The sequence below is a fragment of the Perissodus microlepis genome, chromosome 7 (genome assembly GCF_051167445.1).
Source record: "Perissodus microlepis isolate ML-2025 ecotype Zambia chromosome 7, ASM5116744v1, whole genome shotgun sequence".
Classification (NCBI taxonomy): Eukaryota; Metazoa; Chordata; class Actinopteri; order Cichliformes; family Cichlidae; genus Perissodus; species Perissodus microlepis.
In genome coordinates this window covers 41,752,411-41,776,318 of record NC_140467.1, presented here as the reverse complement: position 1 = coordinate 41,776,318, position 23,908 = coordinate 41,752,411, and the positions used below count along the sequence as shown (strand labels likewise).

Below are 23,908 nucleotides of genomic sequence, written 5' to 3'. Positions count from 1 at the left end.
TGTCAGCTTTGTGTTCCTGCTATAGGTGTTTTTTCCCCCTTTAATTTTAAATGTTTCTAACATGTTTATTAACACAGAAAGAAATGACACGGATTTTACCCGCGCTTACGTCTGATGTAAAGCCCCCTAAGTCACCTGACAGCAGGTGAAGCACCTCTCTGGCTTCAGAGGCATGGGTGTGTGCGTTGCTGTGCGCTCGGTGCTGGATGCCAGCGAAATCACTGCAGCAGCATGGAGACGTGAGGTAACAGCGCCGCTGGGCAGGAGAGTCTTTTCAGCGCCTTTTTCTCTTACTGCAGCACAATTACAAACTTTACCTCCTCTGCATATTTGATCAAAGGCAATGGAAGTCGTCCCTAGATTTTTGTTTGTTTGTCTTTGCGTTCCTCTGGCGGCTGATTGGGAGACTGTGGACGCAACTTTTACTGACCTCGGGGACGAAATCGACTACAAGGATCCATGTAAAGCCGGTACTGTCCATATTACTGTACATGATACCTCCTTCTCTTGTTGTGTGTTATTGGTGTATTTTTGGCCAACAGCTCGAAGTCTTGAAGGCTCCAATCCCTGTGAGAAGAGCTAGATGTTTATTAAAGGATAAACCTTTAAAAGAAGAAAAAATGATGCTCTCAGCTTAATAGGTGTGAAGACTGGATGTAAATAAGCTTTAAACCAGGGAAAATATTTTCAGTCCAAAAATAATATTTACATATTTTTATTTTTTACATTTTATTGTTGTTTGAAAATATTTAGAATAGCAGCTAATCGATTGTGAGGATGTTACACAATATGTTCAAATACAAAAAGTGTAAATGTTTTACATCCTCTGGAACAAAAAGTGATTTTTTTTAACCTAAAGCTATTAAGTCAAGTTTAATAAGAAGGAAAAAAAACTGTTAAACGACATGAAAATGGTGTAAATGCAGTTTTAAAAGACAAACAAAACGATTGTGCCATTGCAAAATGCAGTGGTATTTACGAAAAAGGACTACTTTTAAAGTCAAATGTAGACTTTCTGTACTGAAAAAGTTCAACCAATAATTTTTTTGTTTGCACTTATTAATATGGTGTTTTTTCTTTCAAAGTAAAGCAAGCATGTTTTTATCTGTACTCAGTTGTAAGAAAGAGATGTAGAGGTGACAGTGACGCTATATAGACACCGCACAGTATGTACCCCAAATTAATTTATTTAGTGAAATAATTGTTCTTTTAATCATGTTATACTTTAAAAAAAAAAAACTATTATTACTGTATTTTCAATGTTTTCAATTTTAGTGTTTAACAGTGTAAATTTTGTTACACTTCAAAGGTCTGTCATGTAAAATAACAGTAATATTAACATTAGCATTCTGGTAGAGTTAAAATAATAGATGCTCCAAAATAAAGTAATGTCATATTTCCTTAATATAACGACAGAGTATTGTGAGCAAGATGCAAGAAACTGCATCTGTTGAAATTAATGTGTTAAAGTACAGTAGTTGTTTTTTAAATGCATTGAAGAGTAACTTTAAATACCTGCAGTCAAGACAATACCATAACTTTCAATTAACATAAGTGCAGTGGTACATGGTACATGTCTGTGTTTTTAATATAAATAGGTTGTACTGTCATAACTAAAAGTTTAGGCAATGGCACAGATTTTGCGTTTCACACACTTTGGTTCAGTTTTTTTGTTACATTTTTACTTCTTTTGATGATGAAGAACAATCATAAGCATTTTATGTATTTCAAAGGCTTTTATTGTTAAACAAAATACATTTTTACAAAGAGTCTGTATTTACAATGCTGACCCTTCTTCATAACTTCTGCAATTCTCCACGACGTGTTGGATATCAGCCTCAAAATCCTGTTTGATGGTGATCCAAACTCCACGATGTCCCCAGTATGTGAGCTTCTGCTTGTCCATCCACTTTTTTAAGGTCTCGCTAAAGCATAAACTCTTGGTCTGGAGAGTTTCCTGGTATTGGATCGAAAATGTTAATTTGATGATTATCGAGGCACTTTCGACTCGCTTTAGGCTTGTGACATGGCGCTCCATCATGCATGAATGTGACTATGATCAACGTTTTGATCAACTTGGTGCACTGACAAGCCAGGAATGGCTGGTCATCAATCAGGATTTACCACAGAAGCCGACATCCAGTCTGCCACAGAGGACTGCAGAAGTCATCAAGAAGAGCGTGTTCCTCATGTTTAACATTTATTGAGAGGGGAAAATCCCATTAAAACAAGAAATGTTTAATGTCATATTATGCTATATTGGTAAAGGACATCCAGGCAGTGTGTGTGTATATATATATATATATATATATAAAAGGTTTCAATCATCCAACATGACAAACAGTTCACTGCGGTTATCCTGGGCCTCCAGCGAGTTGGGGTTCCTTTTTCACTTGTGACTTCTGAAGCTTTCAAAACAGACCACTCTTCCACTCTGAGGGAGTTGCCTGGAGACTTGAGGTCACTGAGGCCCTGCCAGCACAACCCTCAGCTGGACTGTGGTGAAATCCCTCGAGCTCCGGAGCATGGGGTGCGCACTGCAGGGGTGACAGTCATTTACAGTCACCCTTTGCTTGAGTGAGTTTACTTCAAAGGCTGACACAGGGCCCACTACCTCTTTTCATTTGTACTTTCAAAGGTTGTTACACACACTGTTAAATGAGGTATTTAGAGGGAAAGACTCAAGTGAGCAGCTCTGCTTGGCCAATATGATGGATATTATTTTTCAAAGAGCGTTTCATGTCATCCTTGAGTTTTGGAAGTTATCCACAACCCTTAATTGTGTTCCTCACTCTCACCTTTGTTGGCCACTGGAAGATGTTTTGTAGCTAATCTTGTAGTTCAGCATAGAAGTTTAGGGTTTCTTCGTTCACTTCCCCACGGCCTGTTAGAGCCCAGTTTTCTGTCAGACTCTTCTTTAACAGTTCTCTGCAGCTGACACTGAGCTATGCCATATCTTGAAGCTGTTTCACCACTTTTGTCTTCTACTGTGTTTGCTGCACTGCTGACTTTGTAAGAAATCCTGTAGTGACGCAACTTGGTTTTTTTTTCTTTTTTGTTTTTTTTGAAGGTATTGCAGAAAAGTTGATGAGACCTTTAAAAATCTACCTCTGGGGCATTTACCTCTGTGAATTCGTGGAGTTCACTCGTTTTCTGTGTCAAAGTGCAAATTCAGTCCATTTTATCTGCTGTTAGCATTTTATATACAGACCTGGATGAAAGAGCCAATGCTCATTTCTTTATGTTGTGGTATAGAAAATATGTGTAGTGATTTATTGAAGCAAGGATACATGGAGAGCCAGTATATAAGGTAAAAAAAAAAAAATGAGTGCAATTTTAATAAGTTTGAATTTCAATATTTGCTCTGACCATCTTTATTCTTTAACACAGTCTGAGTCTGAGTCAGGTTTTTTGTAATGTCTTTATGTAGTCTTCAGGAATAGTTCTAGAGGCTTCTTGAAGGACATTCAAAGCTCTTCTTTGGCTGCTCTTTGTTCTGTTCTATCAAATATGATCCCACACTGCATCAGTAATGTTGAGGTCCAGGCTTTGGGGAGACCAATCCATGAGACTCGTGGATTGGTCTCCTTAATAAAAATTTATCAAACACTTTACAGGTGGTACTGCATGGCGGATCAGAATCTAGTGGTATTTTTCTATGTTCATAATTCCACAAATTTTGACAAGATCTCCATCACCACTGACTAAAATGCAACTCCAAACCATGACAGAGCGTCCACTGTGTTTTACAGACAGCTGTAGACACACCGTTCCCTCACCTTCTGACCTCCTCCATATATCTTGATAATGATTTGAATCAACAATTTGGATTCATCACTCCATCAGTCTAGTTCTTGTGTAATGTGGTATACCTCAGTTTTTCCTTTCTGTTTCTCTTTCCTAATAATGGCTTATTGACAGCCGTCCTTCCACTGGGACCATTTCTGATGAAGCTTCAGTGAACAGTAGATGAATCAACTGAAGAGCCAGATGCGTCTCTCAGATCCTCTGTCAGGGCCTTTCTAGACGTTTTTTCCTATTTCTTAAGGACATGACTTTCAGTTGCTGTTCATCTGTTGTAGATAGGTTTTTGGCCTTCCACTCTTTGTTTTTCTTCCACTTGTGCAGTTTACTTAGTTTAGTTAGACATGGTGCATCTTATGCAGAGATATCAGCTGATAGCTGGTGCAAAAATCTTATTTTCTATCTATCAAACTGTGCGATCTTTGGTATTTTTCATGGATTCAACTAAAGAAATTGGAGGATTTTTATTTAATTATTCATTTTACAACAAGCTGCTAGTAGCAAAGAGAAAGTAACAACAAAGTAACAACGAGACGGCCTACCTGAAGGAGATTAGGAATCTGGAGAACTGGTGCCAGAGGAACAACCTCCTTCTAAACGTCAGTAAGACAAAGGAGCTGATAGTGGACTTCAGCACTAAGCAGGAGAGGAACTACCAGACCCCTGTCATCAACGAGTGCCCAGTGGAGAGAGTGGACAGCTTCAAATACCTCGGAGTTCACATCACGCAGGACCTGTCATGGTCCTGTCACATCAACACCGTGGTGAAAAAGGCCCGTCAGCGTCTCTACCACCTCAGACGCTTGAGAGACTTCCAACTGCCCTCCAAGGTGCTCAGGAACTTTTACTCGTGCACCATAGAGAGCATCCTGACGGGAAACATCTTAACCTGGTTCGGGAACAGCACCATGCAGGACAGGCGAGCTCTACAGAGGGTTGTGCGGTCAGCTGAGCGCACCATCCGCTCCGAGCTCCCTGACCTGCACTCAATCTACAGCAGGCGGTGCTGGACCAAGGCCAGGAAGATCGTGAAGGACCTCAGCCATCCCAACAACGGACTGTTCTCTCTGTTGAGGTCAGGAAAGCGATTCTGCTCCCTGAAGACCAACACAGAGAGACTGAGGAGGAGCTTCTTCCCGCAGGCGATATGGTCTCTCAATCACACCACCACACAGTACTGACCCACACATATAGTTCTTATACACACACTGGACATTCTGGACATTGTTTTCACTTCATCACTTAAATCACTTTAAGCATATTTGCACTGCACAAGACAATGTGGCTTGCACAACACTGGTCACTATATTCTTCATTTCCACTTAATACTTGTATAGCTGCTGTTATTGTGTGTGTATATATATATTTATTTATTTATATTTCTTCATACATTCTTATATAGTTCTATACTGTGTATTGTGTATTTTGTTGTACAGTTATTTTATTTTCAACTTTAATTTATATATTTTATCTTATTCTTTCCCAGTTAAATTTACCCTTCATTTTAATTTGTGTTGTACAGTTATTTCATTTTTAACCTTAATTTTTTTTATTTATTTATTTTTTTATATATTTTATTCCTTCCTAGTTAAATTTACCCTTTTTAATTTTTCATATTTATTTCCTATCTTATTCATAGCCTTTTCCTTTTTTTCTTTAGGTCACGAGCAGTTGTCTAAGCATTTCACTGCATATCGTACTGTGTATGACTGTGTACGTGACAAATAAAATTTGAATTTGAATTTGAATTTGAAGTGCCTGAAGATACAATTTAAAATAGGTTCTTTGCTAAGTTGTTTGTTATGTGCAGACACAACACCGGTTCACCCCTTGTTAAGTGACTTTTTATGCTTGAATGAGTAATAGGTCAGTGGTAAGTGGCTTAAACAAATAAACAGACAAACAAAAAGAAACAGTCCTGTGAAAATGGTCTGGTACAAGAACTGGAATAAAAATGAGTGAAAAGCAATGTGTAAAAGACTATTGCTCAAGACCTCTTTAAAGAATTATAACAGTCTGTCTCCTTGGAAGCAAAGCATAAAGAAATGGGTGGTGGCTCAAAGGTTTTGCACGCTACTGTATTTAGAAGTCCAAATTTTGCAGCTTGTGTGGATGAAAAAAAAAGTCAAATATCATACTGATATGTCAGATATGAACACACACACACGAACACGCACAAGAGTACACTGATCCGGTCAGTTGCTAAACACTGAATAGCAGTTTTTTTTAATAGTAACTAACTTTAGCATTGCTCTAAATTAAAACCACGCTGTTAGAATAATGATTAATGGTATTTCTAATCTTAAATTAGAAATTTATCTCAACTTATCCCAACCTTCTTAAAGACTCCAAAGAGATTTTATGATATTTAGTTAAAAATGTGAACTGATTTAATAATTCAATTTCTACTGTATGCACTCATTTCAGTTGCTATTCAGCAGTCCTGCAAACTCCAGCTCAGCACGGTCACAGTCCTGTAATGTATTCAGTTCACATCTTCCTTCCTTCCTTTGAAAGGACACAAACAGTCCTCAGATATGTTTTAGTTTGTGAGCCAAGGGCAGGTTGCAAAAAGAGATGACTTTAATAAACTTGTTAAAGTAGATGAGACAATCCAATAAAAGTCCCACTGAAGGACAAACTAATAAGAAGAGTCAAAACATAAAAGACAAAATAAGGCGGCAGGAAGAGGTGAACATGAGCAAACCACAAGAAGAAATAGCAGCTCTAAAAAAACATGTAATCGAATGAGGACGAAAACACAAAGAAGGGGAAAAGACAAACGTAGAAAGGGGTTGAGAAAATAAAACAAAAAATTAAAACCTTTAATCAGAGACTTTTGATATCAGCGACTTTATGCTCATGTTGTTGTGCGACTGCTCTTTAAGAGGTGCTTTCTAAAATTCTCCTCCCTGTCACTTTAACACAAAGTTATATATCTTTAATTTATCGGAGAACTTTTATCTTCATAGCTGCCTTTTTGGGAGACATCGCACTGGATGAAGACGACCTCCGCTTATTCAAAGGAGCTGATGATGCACAGCACGCTGTCCAGAGCAACCACACAAACTCAGGTGTCGAAACAGAGAAAACCCAACTAATATGTTAGGAATTCAAACTGAATGTGCAAATAAGGGGATCATAATCAAAACAAACTCCCCTGAACGTCCTATCTATCTTTTACAGCTAACAGTTCCACTTCCAGTGAAAACAGAAGGAGTGAGAGGGCTGCTGACAGACGCAGCCTCCATCGACAGAGGAGAGCAGCCACCGCCAGACCTGAGCGAGTATGGCCTGATGGTATCATCCCCTATGTGATCAGCGGAAATTTCAGTGGTGAGCTTTGGTGGACAACAATAAGTCTTACATCTGATTTCACCATGATAGGATGGTTGCAGGATATCAAAAAGCAAATGAATTTTAGGTGTAATGCTTAACAGTGCATCCACCTGACAATTCAATCGAAAAGAACTGACAACATACCAGACGGCATAGAGGTTATTTTCTGCAGACTTGCTGGGCCTCGAAATCTTCGGCTTGCCCTGTAGTGTGCATTGGGCACAAAAACATTTAAAAACCACTGCTTTAAGGAGTCTTTGTTGCCATGTGCAGCTTGGACATCCTGAAACTGTCAACGTCTAATTCAGAGTTTCCTTTCAGGCAGTCAGCGAGCCATTTTCCGTCAGGCGATGCGTCACTGGGAGAAACACATTTGTGTAACGTTCACAGAGAGGGCGACTGAAGAAAGCTACATTGTTTTCACTTACAGACCTTGTGGGTAAGTTGGGAGCATGTCACCATTTTTATGATGTCATCGGTTTTTTAACAGAAGTGTTTGTCTCAGCTTATTGGCTTAGAAAAAAACGCACAATGATCTAAACTAAAATTATTGGAGCTCTTATTCATTTATTTATTTATTTATTTTTACCAGATTTATTGTTTCCACTGTTTTCTATTCAGAAACCATAGACTGTATATAAAAGATGGAAAGCTCAGACTGAATACTTTCTTTAAAAGCGGGCATATACCTCTCTTTATAGTTAACCTGTTAAAAACATGGGGGGGAAATAAAAACAGGATGTGGACCTGAATAGTGTCGCTGACCGGCAGGTGTTGCTCCTATGTGGGGAGGAGAGGTGGCGGCCCTCAGGCTATCTCTATAGGAAAAAACTGTGATAAGTTTGGCATCGTTGTGCATGAACTCGGCCACGTGATTGGCTTCTGGCATGAACACACACGTCCAGACCGTGATGAGCATGTAAGCATCATCAGAGACAACATTCAACAAGGTACTCTTACTGCATGCGTGCGTTGAGGATGCAATAAATATGTGGGAATGGATACTGATGCTGCAGATGTTTGTCTTTGCATTTAGTTCTTTGCCTGTTTGTCCATCAAAAGGGCAGGAGTATAACTTCCTGAAGATGGAACCAGGGGAGGTCGACTCACTGGGAGAGGTATACGACTTTGGCAGCATCATGCATTACGCAAGGAATACATTTTCCAGGTTGGCATCTTTTTTTGCTTCATGTTTTATCTCCTAAAGTTAGTATATTCTCAACAGAAATGTAAGCTTTTTTTTTTTTGTTTTTGTGATTTTTTCTGAACATTTACACTTTTAGCTTTACCATATTTACATTAACAGGCAATTAAAAACCTTTCTTACGGCAGTTAATCGCTAAATATCTCTTAAATTCATGATTTTCTCTGCCTACCTCCAAACTGCGAACACACTAGCCTGACTAGCCCCACGTGTCATCGTCACCAAGCTTGTTTCTGATTATCCAACAGGGCTATTACCCTGACCTGGTGTTTGTCCCTTGAGTCAGCTCTGCTTAGCATGCCTCACAGGAAACCTCTGGGGGATTTGTCCTGTATTGTTACAGAAGCAATTCCACACTAGTCTCCTTTTTTGTTTCTCTCCCATGCATGTCGTTGCCCCTTTCAGTTTCTCGGTGTTTTGGTTTTTTACCCCCATAACCACATTGCAGGTCTGGGTCATGGAGGCGTGCCAAGCTAAAAAAAGGCCCGGCAGTTCAGTCTTTGTCAAACAATTTGGGGTGGAGTGGCCTTTTACTCTGGCATTCAGGAGCGGGCTCCACTGAGCCGGCTGGCACCGGCGAAAGGCCCCATTCAGAGCGCTCTGTTTGCACATGCTTGTCATTCATGGGTGCATCACCATGGGAACTGCAGGGTGGGAGCTCCAAACTCAGTGAGCGATGATCACAATCAATAAATCAAGGTCCTGAACAGGAGGTACATCAGAAAAATCATGTAGATTTCATCGATCCTTCAGTTTAAAACCTCTGAAACTCAGATCTTCTTGCACATCAGTAAAAGTTAGAAGTTAGAAGATGTTTTTTTTCTCTTCAGGCTTTAAGTGTAGTCACTGGATTCTTTGCTGTGGTTTTTTTGAAACAGAGGCATCTTCTTAGACACAATCTTGCCCCGTTATGATGTCAATGGAGTCAGGCCGTCTATTGGGCAGAGGACCAAGCTCAGTAAAGGAGACATTGCACAGGCCTGCAAACTCTACAAATGCGCAAGTAAGCTACATTTGATGTAGAGAGGCTACTCACCAAACTATATAATGAAATCCCATGTGGCCTTTATACTTTTATTATTCATTAATTTAAAAGTAACTGGTCTAACTGAAGATAAAACTTCTCTACCCTTGTCAAACAAAAACAAAGGGTTAACAAAAAAGGTTCAGGAATTCTTGCTTGATATTAAATAGAGCAGAAAACCATGGAACAAAAACCTCCATATTCAGGAGAAATAATAAAGTTTTACTCTTGGATAAAATTCTTCTACGATCAAACACAACAACACAAACGGTTTAAGATGCCAAAATTAAATCCCCCGTTCGCTTCATGCTATTTGGACAGCTGTGCCGACTTCAATATCTAATATGAAATCTTGTCAAAATACAGCAACACCAAATGCTGTCAGTTTAAAGAAAGAATAAATAAATATTTCACTGCAGTACATTTCTAAGAAAACAGTCTTGATGCCGTATTTTATCTGCTTTCTTGCAGAGTGTCTTCTGGAGTGCGTCACACTCATTTACCCACATTTCCAGGCAGACGTCTGCTGTTGATCCATTTACTGAGATCAACAGCAGACCTTTGGAGTTCCTGCGTCAATGAATATGTGAAAATTACTCGGCTCACTAATATGTTTCACAGACTCGTGGGCCTCATGTTCTAGCCGAGAATGACGCAGTGAACGATGGTCAGGTTAAGGTTGATCTTTAGACACACAGGAGTGTCGCTCCTCGTCTCTATCGAACCAATTATAGCAGCTGCTACTGGCAAAGCCAACAGACTATCCACGTAGCTGGATAGTCTGGAGAGTAGCTTTTATGTTTTGTTTAGAGGCGCTCTTCACACTGATGGTTTCTAACTGCAGGACAGTGCTGACAGCAACTGTGTTGTGTACTGTAACTGCAATCGAAAAATGAAAAGCTGCTCACTCTTTAGGAAATTCTGATAGAGATAAGGCATGTGGTTTAAGACTCCTAAAAACTCTAACACTCCTGGATCCTTTTCATTTCTGTTTTATTTAGTTAGTGGTAGTTTTCAAGTTGAAACAGCAGTTTCAACCTGATGGCAGCATAATGAAAAGTCTCATCTCTACTGTCACAGGTTAAAAGTAAAAGTGCTTTTATTATTATATGTACCATGGACTGTTTCATACAGAAGATGATTAGAGTCACTGGAACAAAAAGCGGGCACATCTTTTTTTTTCTTTTCCAGAATTCAGACTTTAATCTCAGAAAAAAAGTCAGAATTCCGACTTTTTTCCCCTAAAGAGTGAGCAGCTTTCCATTTCTCGATTGCAGTTACAGTCAGAATTCTGACTTTTTTTCTCAGAATTCTGGAAAAGAAAAAAAAAGGTGTGTCCACTTTTTTTCATCAGTGGCCCTAATCGTCTTGCATAGATTCAAGATGTGTTAAAAATCAGAGGAGATTATATGTTTTTATCCCTATTGTACACCCTATTTGAAGCAAGACATGGAACTCACTTATCATTTCTACTAATTCTGTGCTTGTGAGGCACTCATGTCTGAGAGTTAATCATCACTGGTTTAAATAAATTGATAAAAAATGATATTATGTCTCCCTAAAATGAAGTCCTTTGTGAACTGTTTTTTTTTGTTTTTTTTTTACCTGAACACCAATCAGATGATCAGTCAAGGCTTTGCAATGTTTCTTTCCTCACATAAACTCTTTCTGTTTTCAGTTCTTAGTTAAATATATTTTAAATAATCTCCTATTGTGACAGAATGTGGGGAAAGTCTGCAGGACAGTTCTGGAAACTTCTCTTCCCCTGGTTTCCCTAACGGATACTCGGCATACACCCACTGTGTCTGGAGGATTTCTGTCACTCCTGGAGAAAAGGTACTCAATATGTGGATGCATTAGCTCCATAAGGGCATGATCAGCATGGTTACTCACCTAATGAATTTATAAAGTCTTTATCCATAGTGATCATGAGCTAAATCAAAAGATAAAGTGGTAGTGCAACAAGATAATGATCTTAAACACATCATAGAATCATAATTTATTTTTCAAACTGCCAATTCAAAGCCCTGATGTTAGCAGTTAATGTGAGGAAATCCACTAACATCTTTCCAGGGAATACAGACACAGATAGCTGCAGATACCACAAACGAGCAGTCATTCTTATTTATGCTTATTTATGCATAAGAGCCCATGAGTAGTTAGTGGATTGTTATGTAGTTTCTTCAAGTGACTCCTCAAGTGATAAGGAAAAACTTACTGTGGGAAAACTTGGCAGGCATGCAGACATCTGCGCGGAGCCTCGCCATCTGAAGAAGAAATTCATGCCACTTGAACTTCAGCAGATGCAGAAACTATAACGCACGCATTACAGTCGAAGCTGTTCTGCAAGGAGGACTTGAGTAAAGTTCAAATGAGGTCCATTAAGTGTTGCATTAATGCTCCATATCAGTTAGCATGCATTCACAGCACATGGACTGCAACCATCATCTTTACTTCTTCTGCTAAGTTAACAAGTTTCCCAATCGCAGATGTATAATATTGAAAGAATTTTCTCAAATAAATTAGTGACCAAGTCATATGTTTTTTGTTTTTTTCTCATTTGTTTGGGCTGATTGGTGTTTCTAATTTAGCCACATGGATGCGGAGGTGAATATGGCTAAGTCAGTCTAGTTATTTCATTCATATAATAGCTACTTTTGGTTGCTCTTATTCACAAGGCGTCAACACAATGAGTCGTACTACGGTGGCCCTGAGAGGCCAAACGTACTGCAACTTAAGAAAACACCAGCAATAAGAAAAATGCTGCAAAAGCACACGAAACACAACGGAAATAGGAAAAACAACAACGGAAATAGGAAAAAACGAAACAGAAATAGGAAAAACGAAAACAGAAACAGGAAGAAACAGATTTCCAAAAGCACAAGGGAAGTGTTTCTGGGGGGACAATAACCCGACAGACCAGTTGCAACAAAAATATCCTAAGAATTGTGCTGGGAGACACTTAAAAGAAGTGGAGGATCTATCGGTTTTGTGAGGAAAGAAAAGATGAGAGTTAAGTGTGTTAGCCTAACTATTAGCCTAAAAATCCGTCATCAGTATTAAATGAGTCATGATAAAATATGCCTACCATGTTTTGGGCTCCTGCAACTGGTCCGTCAGGTTATTGTCTCCCCAGAAACACTTCCCTAGTGCTTTTGGAAATCTGTTTTTCTCCATTTCTGTTTTCGTTTTTCCTATTTCTGTTTTGTTTTTTCCTATTTCTGTTGTCATTTTTCATATATACGTTGTGTTTTGTGTGCTTTTGCAGCGTTTTTCTTATTGCTGGTGTTTTCTTAAGTTGCAGTCCGTTTGGCCTCTCAGGGCCACCACCAGTGTTAGTCAAGTTACTTGAAAAAAGTAATCAGTAACTAATTACTGATTACTTCCCCCCAAAAGTAATCTTGTTACTTTACTGGTTACTTATTTTCAAAAGTAATTAGTAACTTAGTTACTTTTTTAAAAGATGATTTACAACCTGAATAAGTAATAAAGCGATAGATCTTTCAGCCCAGTTCTATTGTTTCTGCATAATCCATCATATAAAATGTAATCAAATGAAAAAGTCTCTTTTTGAAAGTAGTTTTATTAGTTTTAATATTTTAACTTTACGCATGAAGCAAAAATTAAATTATATGCAACATTCTCTGACTGGAAGAAAATTGTTTAACATTTAAACCTATTTTCTGCACATTCCAGCACATAAATTAAAAGTTTGTTGTGTTTACACTCAGTCTTTCAAATAGATGCACGTATAAGACAGCAGAAAATAAATAAAATCAAAGACTCAGCGGTCCTGTTGCTCTATTTTCACCTGTAAAGCAGGAGTGGGGCAGGCGGAGGTTTGCCCTGGTGCAGGTGTGTCGTAGCAGTCAGTGGAAGGATCTGGGAGTTTCACATTCCCGTTGTAGCGCACTCGGTGCTTACTCTGAAGTTTAGGGGTTTTTTTGCTCTAAAAAAGAGCAGCAGATGCTAATGTTTTTGTCACTTTTTACGGAATCAAACTCAAAGTAAGGTCAGTACTTCCACGCTTTAAACCCTACACGCTCATACTCTCTCCCGCACTCGTTATATTATCCATTGTTGATCTGCACACAGCTATTGCCATGAAGGTCACACTCACTTACATCATTGTCATGAGACACTCTCGCAAAAAAATCACGGTTTTAGTAACGCAGTAATGCAGCGTGCTTTAGTAACAGTAATCTAATTACCTTTTTGCAATAGTGATCCTTTACTTTACTTGTTACCTGAAAAAAGTAATCGGATTACATATTTTGATTTGGCAGATTTTTTCTAGCACAACCCAAATGAATTTGTATCACCTTCCACCTTTTTTAGCTCTTTTGGGACGACACAGATGTAGAATCTTGATGCCAGATCATTTTCTAACACCCTGGTGTCCTTCTGTCTCCTCTGCATCTTAGATTGTTCTCAATTTTACGTCCATGGACCTCTTCAGGAGTCACTTGTGCTGGTACGACCATGTCGAAGTCCGGGACGGCTTCTGGAGGAAGGCTCCTCTAAAAGGTCTGTTTTACTTGCGTCTCTAATGTGAAGTTCTTACCGAGAAGAAATGACAGTTTGGGGTTTTTTTGCACTTTTGCAGGGCGTTTTTGTGGAGACACACTTCCAGCTCAGATTATCTCGACCGACAGCCGACTGTGGATTGAATTCAGGAGCAGCAGCATCTGGGTGGGCAAAGGATTTTCAGCTGTTTATGAAGGTACAATGCTCAGTTTTCCCGTGCATCACCTTTTGGTACAGATGTGAATTTGGCCATATGAAAGCAAGTCTGTGACTGTAATCAACTGCTGCTTATGTCACTTCTCACCTCCTGCGCAGCCATCTGTGGAGGAGAGGTGAAGCGGGAGAGCGGCCAGATCCAGTCGCCTAATTATCCTGATGAATACCAGTCCAACAAAGAGTGTGTGTGGAAAATCACAGTGGCAGAGGGGTTTAATGTTGGCCTCTCCTTTCAGTCATTTGAGGTAAAATTACCTCTTTTGTTGTTATTCCTGCATTCTGGCAACGTGCTAGCAAATAAAATTAAAAGGTGGTCCCTGCAGTGAATGGTGCAGTTGGCATATAGAGAGGAATGGCCAACCTGGAAAGATTTAAAACAGTCTTAACTAATTTGCAAAGATTTTAATGTGCTGCTATGTTGGAATTTGTTTTATTAAACTTGTTAAATAATTACCTACTATACTATAGTACTATAGCAACTTTTTTAAACTTTGGAAACTCCACAGAGTGTCAGCAGAAAAAACCCCATCTCACTTTTATTGTTTGTGGATGGCGAGGATGACGCTTTGGACAGACTTCACAATCCTCTGCTGTAATGTCTATTAGCAGACTTTTGTGTCCGTGCTGTGCAGATTGAGAAACACGACAGTTGTGCCTACGACTACGTGGAAGTGAGAGACGGCGCTTCAGAGAGCAGCCCGCTGCTCGGACGTTTCTGCGGGTACGACAAACCAGACGACATCAAAAGCACCTCCAACCAGCTCTGGCTCAAGTTTGCATCTGACGGATCGGTCAACAAAGCTGGGTTTGCGGCCAACTTTTTTAAAGGTCAGAAGGTCATTTTAGCAGCAAACAATCTGGCAGCAGTGAGACCTGTTTGATGCATTTGTCTGGCACAGAAAACTAGTAATTGCCATTTTCTTTTGTTAGAGATGGATGAGTGCTCCAGACCTGACAATGGTAATTGCGAGCAGCGCTGTCTGAACACACTGGGTAGCTACAGATGTGCTTGTGACCCGGGGTATGAGCTGGCAGCTGACAAACACACCTGTGAGAGTGAGTTTACAGCCTGACTGCTCATATTAAATTATTGTCAACTTCAGAATGCCACTGCTTCACGATATGAAGTACACTCTGACGAGTATGTTCCCTCTACATGATATATACTCACTATGCACACCTTTAACTGCTCATTAACCAAATATCAAATCATCGAAACATGTCAGCAAGACAGTATATTTAGGCATGAAGAAATGGTCAAATGATCTGCTGAAGTTCAAACTTGAGCATCAGAATTGGGAAGAAATGTGACGCTGAACTTATCAGACGGACGGTTCTGAGCGATTTTCTGGGATTTTCCCACACATCCATCTTTAGTATTTACAGAGAATGGTCCAAATAAGTAAAAATAACCAGCAAGCAGCAAGCATTTAAGCATGACCACTCTCGGTTTATCAGAATTTACCAGATATTTAATGTTAGCTTTGGCTTGGATGAATAGTGGGTCTTGTCTGAGTCTTGTAGCCTTGAAGATGACAGCAGATGTGCATGGCTGCGTAGTAAATCGGTGTGTTGCCCGACACTTGACTAACTTGACTCTCAGTTTCTCAGCTTTTAAAATACACCAACTTCTTTAAATCCTTAAACTACAGAAAAAACAAAAACTTTGCAGATTCCTCTGCTTCCATCAGTGACTCCACTGAAGTGTTGTTGCTATATGTCTCTGCAGGTCACCATGGAAACACTTCATGCAAGTTTCATGTTGTAAACTAAACACTATTTATTTATTTTACACTACACTATTCTATACTTTATTTATTATTATAGTGTAGTATATTAATATGTATATAAATATACTAGGCTATAGCTTCCCTAGTTCACTGCTGTGAAAAATTAATACAAATGGTGACTGATGATTCAGAAAAGAAAGATGGAAATTCCAACCTGCACTGATGAGGTTGATGAGGTGTCTTAGGGGTTAAAACACTGGGTCGTTAGCTTTGGAGGGGAACGATGCATAAATTTGAAGCCTGACAGCATCTCTTGTATATGTAGCTCTGGTCTTTTGGATAAAGTGGCCCTTTAAAGAGCTCAGCGGCAGAGACCTTTTTGTATTTTGTAAAACCTAAAGCCCCACAGCATAATAATAATAATTCTAATAGTTTATATGAGAAATTCATTATTTATGAGGCTACTTCATGTTATTTTTTCTTGGATACTAATGTTTAGAGAGGCCCCACTCACTATGGGAAACACACATGTGCACAATAATAATTCCATAATCCCTGCAGGTACTGACTTTAGAGGGAGAATCAAGACACATAATAAAGTTGAGTTTAGGTAAGGGTTCAGATTTTCAAAATAAAAGATATTTAAACCACCTCGTAAAACGGTCTCTGGTTAACAAATGAGTCCAGTGTGTGATGACTGCTTCCAACAGTATAATGTCACAAAGCTCAGATGATCTCAGACCGGCTTCTTGGCCAGGACAGTGACTTCACTGTACTCAAATGGCCTTCACAGTGACCGGTCCAATGCACCACCTTTCAGATGTGGTGAAACAGCAGATTCACATTGCTAATGTGCAGCTGACAAATCTGTTTGTAATTTCTGTAGTTTAGAATTTCTGCCATGTCATGCTTAATTTTACGGGAGTGTGCCTAAGCTGTCAGCTCTATTATGCCTACAGTTAAATCCCACATCTTTTTTCCCTGTGCTATAAATAGATAGATGTAAACCTAAAGTTATATAGGCCATATATATATGATTTCTGATAATAATCCTGAGTATTTGGGACTTGCAGGTGTTACTAGAATGAGATTTTTACCTTGTTGAGTCTTGATTCAAAGGAAGCTTCCTGTTTCTACCACATGAGGGCAGCGCTCCCCTGTTGTATCTTCACTAACAACTTAGATCTTGATTCATCATTTTAAAAGTGTTTGCAGACACAAATAGCAGTAGGAGCTGACGTTTACTCTCATTTTTAAAAAAATAACAAATAATCTAACTAATGGTGTTAAATTTAAGGATGTCTTTTTCTATTTCCAGTACCACAATTTCAAATCCATCAGTTTAATTATTTCGATTATTTTTAAAATAACATTCAGTTTCAAATTTTGTTTTTGTTTTCTTCTGTTGTTTCTGGGATTTGGGGTTTTGTTTTTTGTTTTTTTTACTTTTACCACTTAAATCTGTGTTTTTGCCCCACCAGCAGCTGCCTGTGGTGGATTCATCACCATGCTGAATGGCTCCATCATCACCCCCGGCTGGCCCAAAGAATACCCACCCAACAAGAACTGTGTCTGGCAGCTAGTGGCACCCATTCAGTATCGCATCACCCTGGTGTTTGATGTGTTTGAAACCGAAGGGAATGATGTTAGTGGGGTTTTTGTGATTTGCTAGGAAAGTGCTTGTACACATGGTTAAAGAGCATTCAGCAGGAATAAATACCTGATAAAAATCTCTCGTGCTAAAATATATGTGTAAAAAATACATCAAGTGAATGATGCACATCAATACATTTATTAACAGGGATCATTTCTGTGTGTTTCCCATCAGGTGTGTAAATATGACTTTGTGGAAGTGCGCAGTGGGTTGAGCTCAGACTCAAAGCTTCACGGCAAATTCTGTGGAGCAGAGAAACCAGAGGTCATCACCTCCCAGCAGAACAACATGAGAATTGAGTTTAAGTCTGATAACACCGTCTCCAAGAGAGGCTTCAAGGCTCATTTCTTCTCTGGTGAGTTGACTGATGATTTAGGAAGCATAGAAGGAACTGCAGAGTAAATGTATCTGTTATGGTAACTGGAGGGACTCAAACGCAGGACTCCTTGGCTCAAAGGAAGAACAGAGGGTTTATTCACAAACACCAGGTGAAATGTGCAACAGTGACAAAGTGCTATATACAAGGGTGCGGGGATCAGGGCTCCAGGGAATCCACAGGGAAAAGCAGGGGAACACTCTCACTCCTCTTCAGTCTCTCTTGGTGTCTCACCAGTCTCTCACTCCTCTCTCGCACCAGAATCTCTGTAGGCAACAAGCGCAGGTCCATGGTGTCTGTACACAGGAAACAATGCGTTAATGCAAGAAGCAAAACCACAGGAACTAGACTGCAGTGTCCTAGCCAGGATTTCACTGACACAGGTCAAGCATCGAGCCAGCGAAGAGCAGTCTTGCTTCTTCCCTTTAGTAGAGGCCAGTTAATGAGACGCAGGTGTTCATCTCGCAGGTATGTAGGCCAAAGGCGGGAGCCCACAATGAACTCCGCCCAGGCGACAGAGGGAGAGAGAAAAAAGAGAAAACAACACATTTCTCAGGCGGATCTGCTGGACCGTGACAATAACAGTATGGTGCAGGGAAAACGGGAAAACCAGAAAGATGCAGTCCGCTGACTTCACAATGAGATATAATGTATCACAGAGATATAATCTTACACAACCTTACCCAGAATGCTTAGTATTCGTGTGTAAACACATTCTTCCTCTTGTGTATTTTTATTATTCACATCAAAATCTGAGGATTTTCTCTTCTTTTACAGTTCTTTATTTTTGCCCCTTTAATCAAGCTAGTCAAATAATATAACAATAAAATCAAAGCACAAAATTTCAATAGAACAGAATAGAATAGCTACTTTATTGTGATTCAGAACACAGACCAGTTTGTGCACATCAGAAAAAAACATTTGGTGCATTTACTCACCATTGGACTGTACGGCTTAAATCATAATACAATCTAAATCTAAAGATGTGAAAAGAATCTCAGATATGTAAACGTAAGAATATAAGAGACATTTGTCTAAATACATTACTCAAAAAAAGAGAAAACCTGTAAAGAATATTAGGAAAATAAGAATAAAAATTAAAAAAAAGAATCATAATGTACAATCACCATTTCAGGTATGAAAATTTTATATTATTAAAAAAAAATACTGCACATATAAACGGCCCCGCTCCATTACTTAAATGGTAAACTAATTGCCCAGTTTGTAAATATGCAGAAAATTTTCCAGAATATGGAACTGAAAATGATCATAATAGTTCCCCTAATGACCAGATTACATGTTTTTATGCAATATCATCAGATAAACAGCTACCTGAAGTTATTTACTTTTCCTCAGCAACACTAAAAAGCACGTTTAAACTCTGCACAGTATGACAATGTATGATTTCTAGCAGCCATATAATCCTAAAATCCTGTGCCTAATGTAGCAGACATTTCCTTCTTGAGGAAAGGCTTAATCTCAGTCTGACCCAATAAGTTCTGCATGTTTTCTGATGCCTGCTTTCACACATTAGAGTGTGGGAAAAATTCTATTCTGATTATTTCAGATATGAAATGTATTATGTAAACTGCCTAGAGTACCAGGATCAGCAAGCTCTATATAACTTTTGGGAATTATTTTTACATCAGTCAAATCCTTATAAATGATATATACTATGTGTAGTAGTGTCAAAATAAAAAGCAAAATTACAAATTACTTCTACAATATCTCAATGTTACTGTTTGTCACTGGAATTTTTTGCTAGTGACAATAAAGTTTCTATTGTATTCTATTCTAATCTATTCTATGTCCACAGATATAGATGAGTGCTCCAAAGGTAATGGAGGCTGCCAGCATGAATGTGTAAACACCTTCGGGAGCTACAGCTGTCAGTGCCGCAGGGGCTTCATGCTGCACGACAACAGGCATGACTGCAAGGAAGGTGCAGTATGTCTACTGTTCACTCATCAGTGTGATGTATGGCCTTATATATCCTTACTTTTCTCTAGTGGGCACATGAAGCTATCGTTTGTGATTCACTTACTATCTAAAGATGAAGTAGTCTCCTAGAGGGAACACACCCTTTACCAGCTGCTGCATATTTACAAACAAAAATATGACCTTAGGACTATTTATTAATAGCCTGAGTGGGAAAGTAGGATTGCCTAAGGGGAGCTTTAGTTTTGCTTTCATTTTGACAGTTAACATGTTCGGCCTGTTTTCCACAGCATGACCTCAGAGGATGCTTGTGCTGGAGAAAAGGAAATGATGTGCAGCTGTCATTGTTTTGCATCCTGTTGTTTTTTTGCTTTGTTGTTTTTTTTTACAGCGGGATGTGATCATGTGATAAACAGTGTGTCCGGCACCATCGCCAGCCCCAACTGGCCTGACAAATATCCCAGCAAGAAGGCTTGCACCTGGTCTCTTTCTATAACCCCGGGCCATCGAATCAAACTCGTATGTCACGATGCCAAAATTAAAGCTGTTCAAAACCATTTATATCGTTTTAAGTTTAACTCGAAACAATTTCCAGATTTTTAATGAGGTCGACATGGAGGCTCATCTGGAGTGCGCTTATGATCATCTGGAGATTTATGACGGAAGAGACAATCGCGCCGCGACTCTGGGACGGTTTTGTGGCACCAAAAAGCCTTCTCCGGTCATCTCCAGCGCCAACAAAATGTTCCTGCGTTTCTTCTCCGACAACTCTGTGCAGAAGAGAGGGTTTGAGGCTTCGTACAGAGCAGGTGAGCAAACTACAGTGGCCCTGAGAGGTCAAACCTTCTGCAACATAAGAAAACACAAAAAGCAAATAGAAAAATGCTACAAAAGCACTCAAAACACAACAAAGGTTAAATAAAGGACAACAGAAAATTTAAAAAATACAATGGAAATAAAAAAACAAAACAATAACAAACACAAAAAACTCACAAGTGAAAGCGTTTTTGGAAAAACACCAATGTGAGTGAACAGCTGCAGAAGTGACAAGCTAACAGTTGCTTTGCTAACAGCAAACATGTGTGTACGGTGTTATATGAATCATAACACTGCATGAATCCTTTGAACACGTCTCAGTGAAAGCCTTCCCATGTTTTGGTCTCCATCAGCTCCACAGCTGTTAATGTCTCCTCAAAAACACTTGAATCTTTGAATCCTTTGTGTTGGATTCAGTTTCCATTTCCAACTTCCATTGTGTTTTGAGAGATTTTGTTTTTTTCAGTTGTCTTTGTGTTCTAGTCAACTTCTATTGTGTTTTATTCAGCTTCTATTTTGCTTTGTTCAGTTTCCTTTGTATTTTATTCAATTCACCTTGTGTTTTGTAAGATTTTCTTCAACTTATTTTGTGTTTTGATTGCTTTCACAGTGTTTTCTGTTTGTCTGTGTTTTCTTAAGTTGTTTTGCATCTCAGGGCCACTGTAGTAAACAGACTATAAAATACTGCTCTGCTGAAAAAGAAGAAAAAAACCCCAAGCAAAAATAGAGTAAAATGGTGTTTTGAAGACAGAATAAAAGCTCAAAAATGTCACAATTCAGCTGCATTCCTTTCTAACTTTTATGAGTTCCTCTTTTTGACCCTCTAATTTTGTGGTTGTGGATTCTCAGAATGTGGAGGAAGCTTTAAAGCAGAGGTCAAGACAAAAGATCTGTACTCCCATGCCCAGTTTGGAGATAACAACTACCCTGGAGGCTCTGACTGTTTGTGGGTGGTAACTGCTGAGAAGGGTTACGGTGTCGAGATCATCTTCCAAGTGTTTGAAATTGAAGAGGAGGCTGACTGCGGGTACGATTATGTGGAGCTATATGACGGCGCTGACACCAAGTCTCCCAGGCTGGGACGATACTGCGGATCTGGGGTAGGGCTGAATAAAATCAGTCTCGCTCACTAATTTCTATTTTTTATTTATTTGTTTATTTACTTGTCTGTATCGGTTGCTTTTCCTCAGGCCCCAGAGGACGTGTACTCAGCTGGAGACTCCATTGTTCTAAAATTTCACTCAGATGACAGCATCAATAAAAAAGGCTTTCATGTACGCTACATAAGCACAAAGTTCCAGGACACATTACACGTAAGCAAGTGACTTTCCAAACCTTCCCCAAACCTAAATGGAGACTTCACCCCTAGCATTTGGTTGGTCACACCCATTTCCTGGTGAGGAGTGAATGCACGGCTTGATACCACAAACAACAGCCCAAACGCTTTACATTGACTTCTGTTAGACAGACTGAAGCCATGCAGAGACATTACATCTTCACTCTTCATCATCATATAGCCCTGTACCGTAACAGTTTGAATGATTTCATATATAAATATACAATCGCACCACTTGTAATGAGCTGATTGGAGCGCTGTTTTAAAATGTAAAATGTATCTATTGTGATAATAGTTTGCCTTTTTATTTTAATCATAATTTCCATTGTGTCGCTTTTTCTCTCTGAGGTTGAAACCTTCATCACTTCTGTTGGATGTAATGCAGTTTCATGTATTATATTACTTGATAAATTAACTTAATATGTATGGAAATCAGCAAAACTGTATTCTTGAATCATACCTAATCTCTTATTTAAGGTTATATTCTTATCTGGCTTTGCTTTAAATTAGTTTAGTTTTTGAGTTTGTATGTCAGCCATCCTCTACAGCTTCTTGTTGTTGCTTCACAGCAGTTAAGTTTTTTTTCACCCGATCAAAAACGATTCCTTAAACTCCTGGACTACTTGCTAATCGGGAAGTTTTTCCTTTGCTGAACTTGGCATAAATGCATGCAAATTATAACCTGCTGGGTGTGGTTACAGCTGCATCATCACTGATGCTGAGCGTGTGGAGAGGACGCTAATGTCTTGGACAAATGTTTGATTTTTGTTGTGAACAAAGTTACTTTTATGAAAGCTGATGGTGAATCAACCAACTAACTTTCTTTCCCAATTTCAAATTACTGAGAGATGTGTGTACGTCTGCACCTTGATGAGCCTTTTCATGGTTTCCCATCTATGACTGCAAAGATGTTTTCACAAATAACATCCAGCTTTGTTTGTAGTTTAGTATGTAAAACCCTCTGCACACCTGTGCCATGCCTGACATCTTTTAAATCAAAATCGATTTCACATATTTTTCTCTTGGCTACAATCTTTCTCTGCTTTGCTCTGATTATTTGGGACTTAATGCCCCCGTTTTGTTTTCTGAGCCAGACTTAATCTCGCTAATTGGGTGAACTGAGTGTATTGCGGAGACACACAGTCACATAAAATTAAACCTACTTGAAAGAGCAAGAAACTGCAGTTCTTCGACCAGCCACTTGAAGCTGCATCCAAAAGCAAGAATCATGTTTACAGCCTGGTAACAAATTGGTTTTGGCCTCTGTGCACGGTTTCCCCCTTCAGCATCACTGCAGGTGGGTGAATCTTTTTATAGCTAACTCATCTATCTGGATACTGGAGTTAGGGAACCTCTAGCTGCTGTGTTATTACTGTTGGAACCTGTTACAAATAGAACTAGCATGCCTTGATGTGTGGTTTAGGCCACCCAAGAAGTGCTGAAATTACTTAGAACTAATTAGCAAATATATGTGTGCATTGCACATGTACAATTTATGAATCCAGTTTGTTAACCAAGCATCCACCTACTAATCCAAATATGACATTCTTGCTCCAAAACAGCAACATGGCCATTAACATAACGCTAACATTATGGTTTCAAAATGAAGCCTAAAGCAAATGGGTAACCTGGCAGTGACAATGGCCATGTTTTAGTTATTTGTTTATTTATTTATTTTCATTTTGTCCCCCCTGCACAATCAATCATCATTAAAGGGACAGTTTTTTGTTCCAGGCTGCAAACGTGTTCATTTCAGTTCTTTGCTTGTGACCCCGTAGTGTAAAACATTTATTCATAGCGCTGCAAGTGGTTGAATAAATTAATTAATGAACTCTTAAGGGTACCATAAGGTAGTCATAGAAAGCAGAATTAAGGAGTCTGATCATGGAGGTGTTCTGTTCATTTTAATACTGGAAATAACACACTTGTGCATATAATTACGGA

At 39.1% G+C, this 23,908-nt stretch overlaps 1 protein-coding gene across 2 annotated transcripts; it reads left to right on the top strand.

Moving 5' to 3' along the window:
- The first annotated feature begins 184 nt into the window (after positions 1–184).
- On the top strand, positions 185–22,782 carry LOC146383716 (bone morphogenetic protein 1-like). Of its 2 annotated transcripts, none has more exons than XM_084935131.1 (20): positions 185–470; positions 6,777–6,878; positions 6,991–7,140; positions 7,465–7,582; positions 7,915–8,093; positions 8,206–8,311; positions 9,226–9,350; positions 11,092–11,207; positions 13,796–13,898; positions 13,978–14,094; positions 14,214–14,359; positions 14,747–14,942; positions 15,045–15,170; positions 17,329–17,489; positions 17,673–17,853; positions 19,691–19,816; positions 20,204–20,331; positions 20,408–20,621; positions 21,478–21,728; positions 21,819–22,782. In XM_084935131.1, the coding sequence occupies exons 1-20, from the start codon at positions 344–346 to the stop codon at positions 21,951–21,953; spliced, it is 2,907 nt and encodes a 968-aa protein (XP_084791257.1). In that variant the 5' UTR covers positions 185–343; the 3' UTR covers positions 21,954–22,782. The 2 variants fall into 2 exon arrangements, with proteins under 2 accessions (XP_084791257.1, XP_084791256.1); XM_084935130.1 differs by having other exon boundaries at positions 17,326–17,489.
- Positions 22,783–23,908: the final 1,126 nt, after the last annotated feature.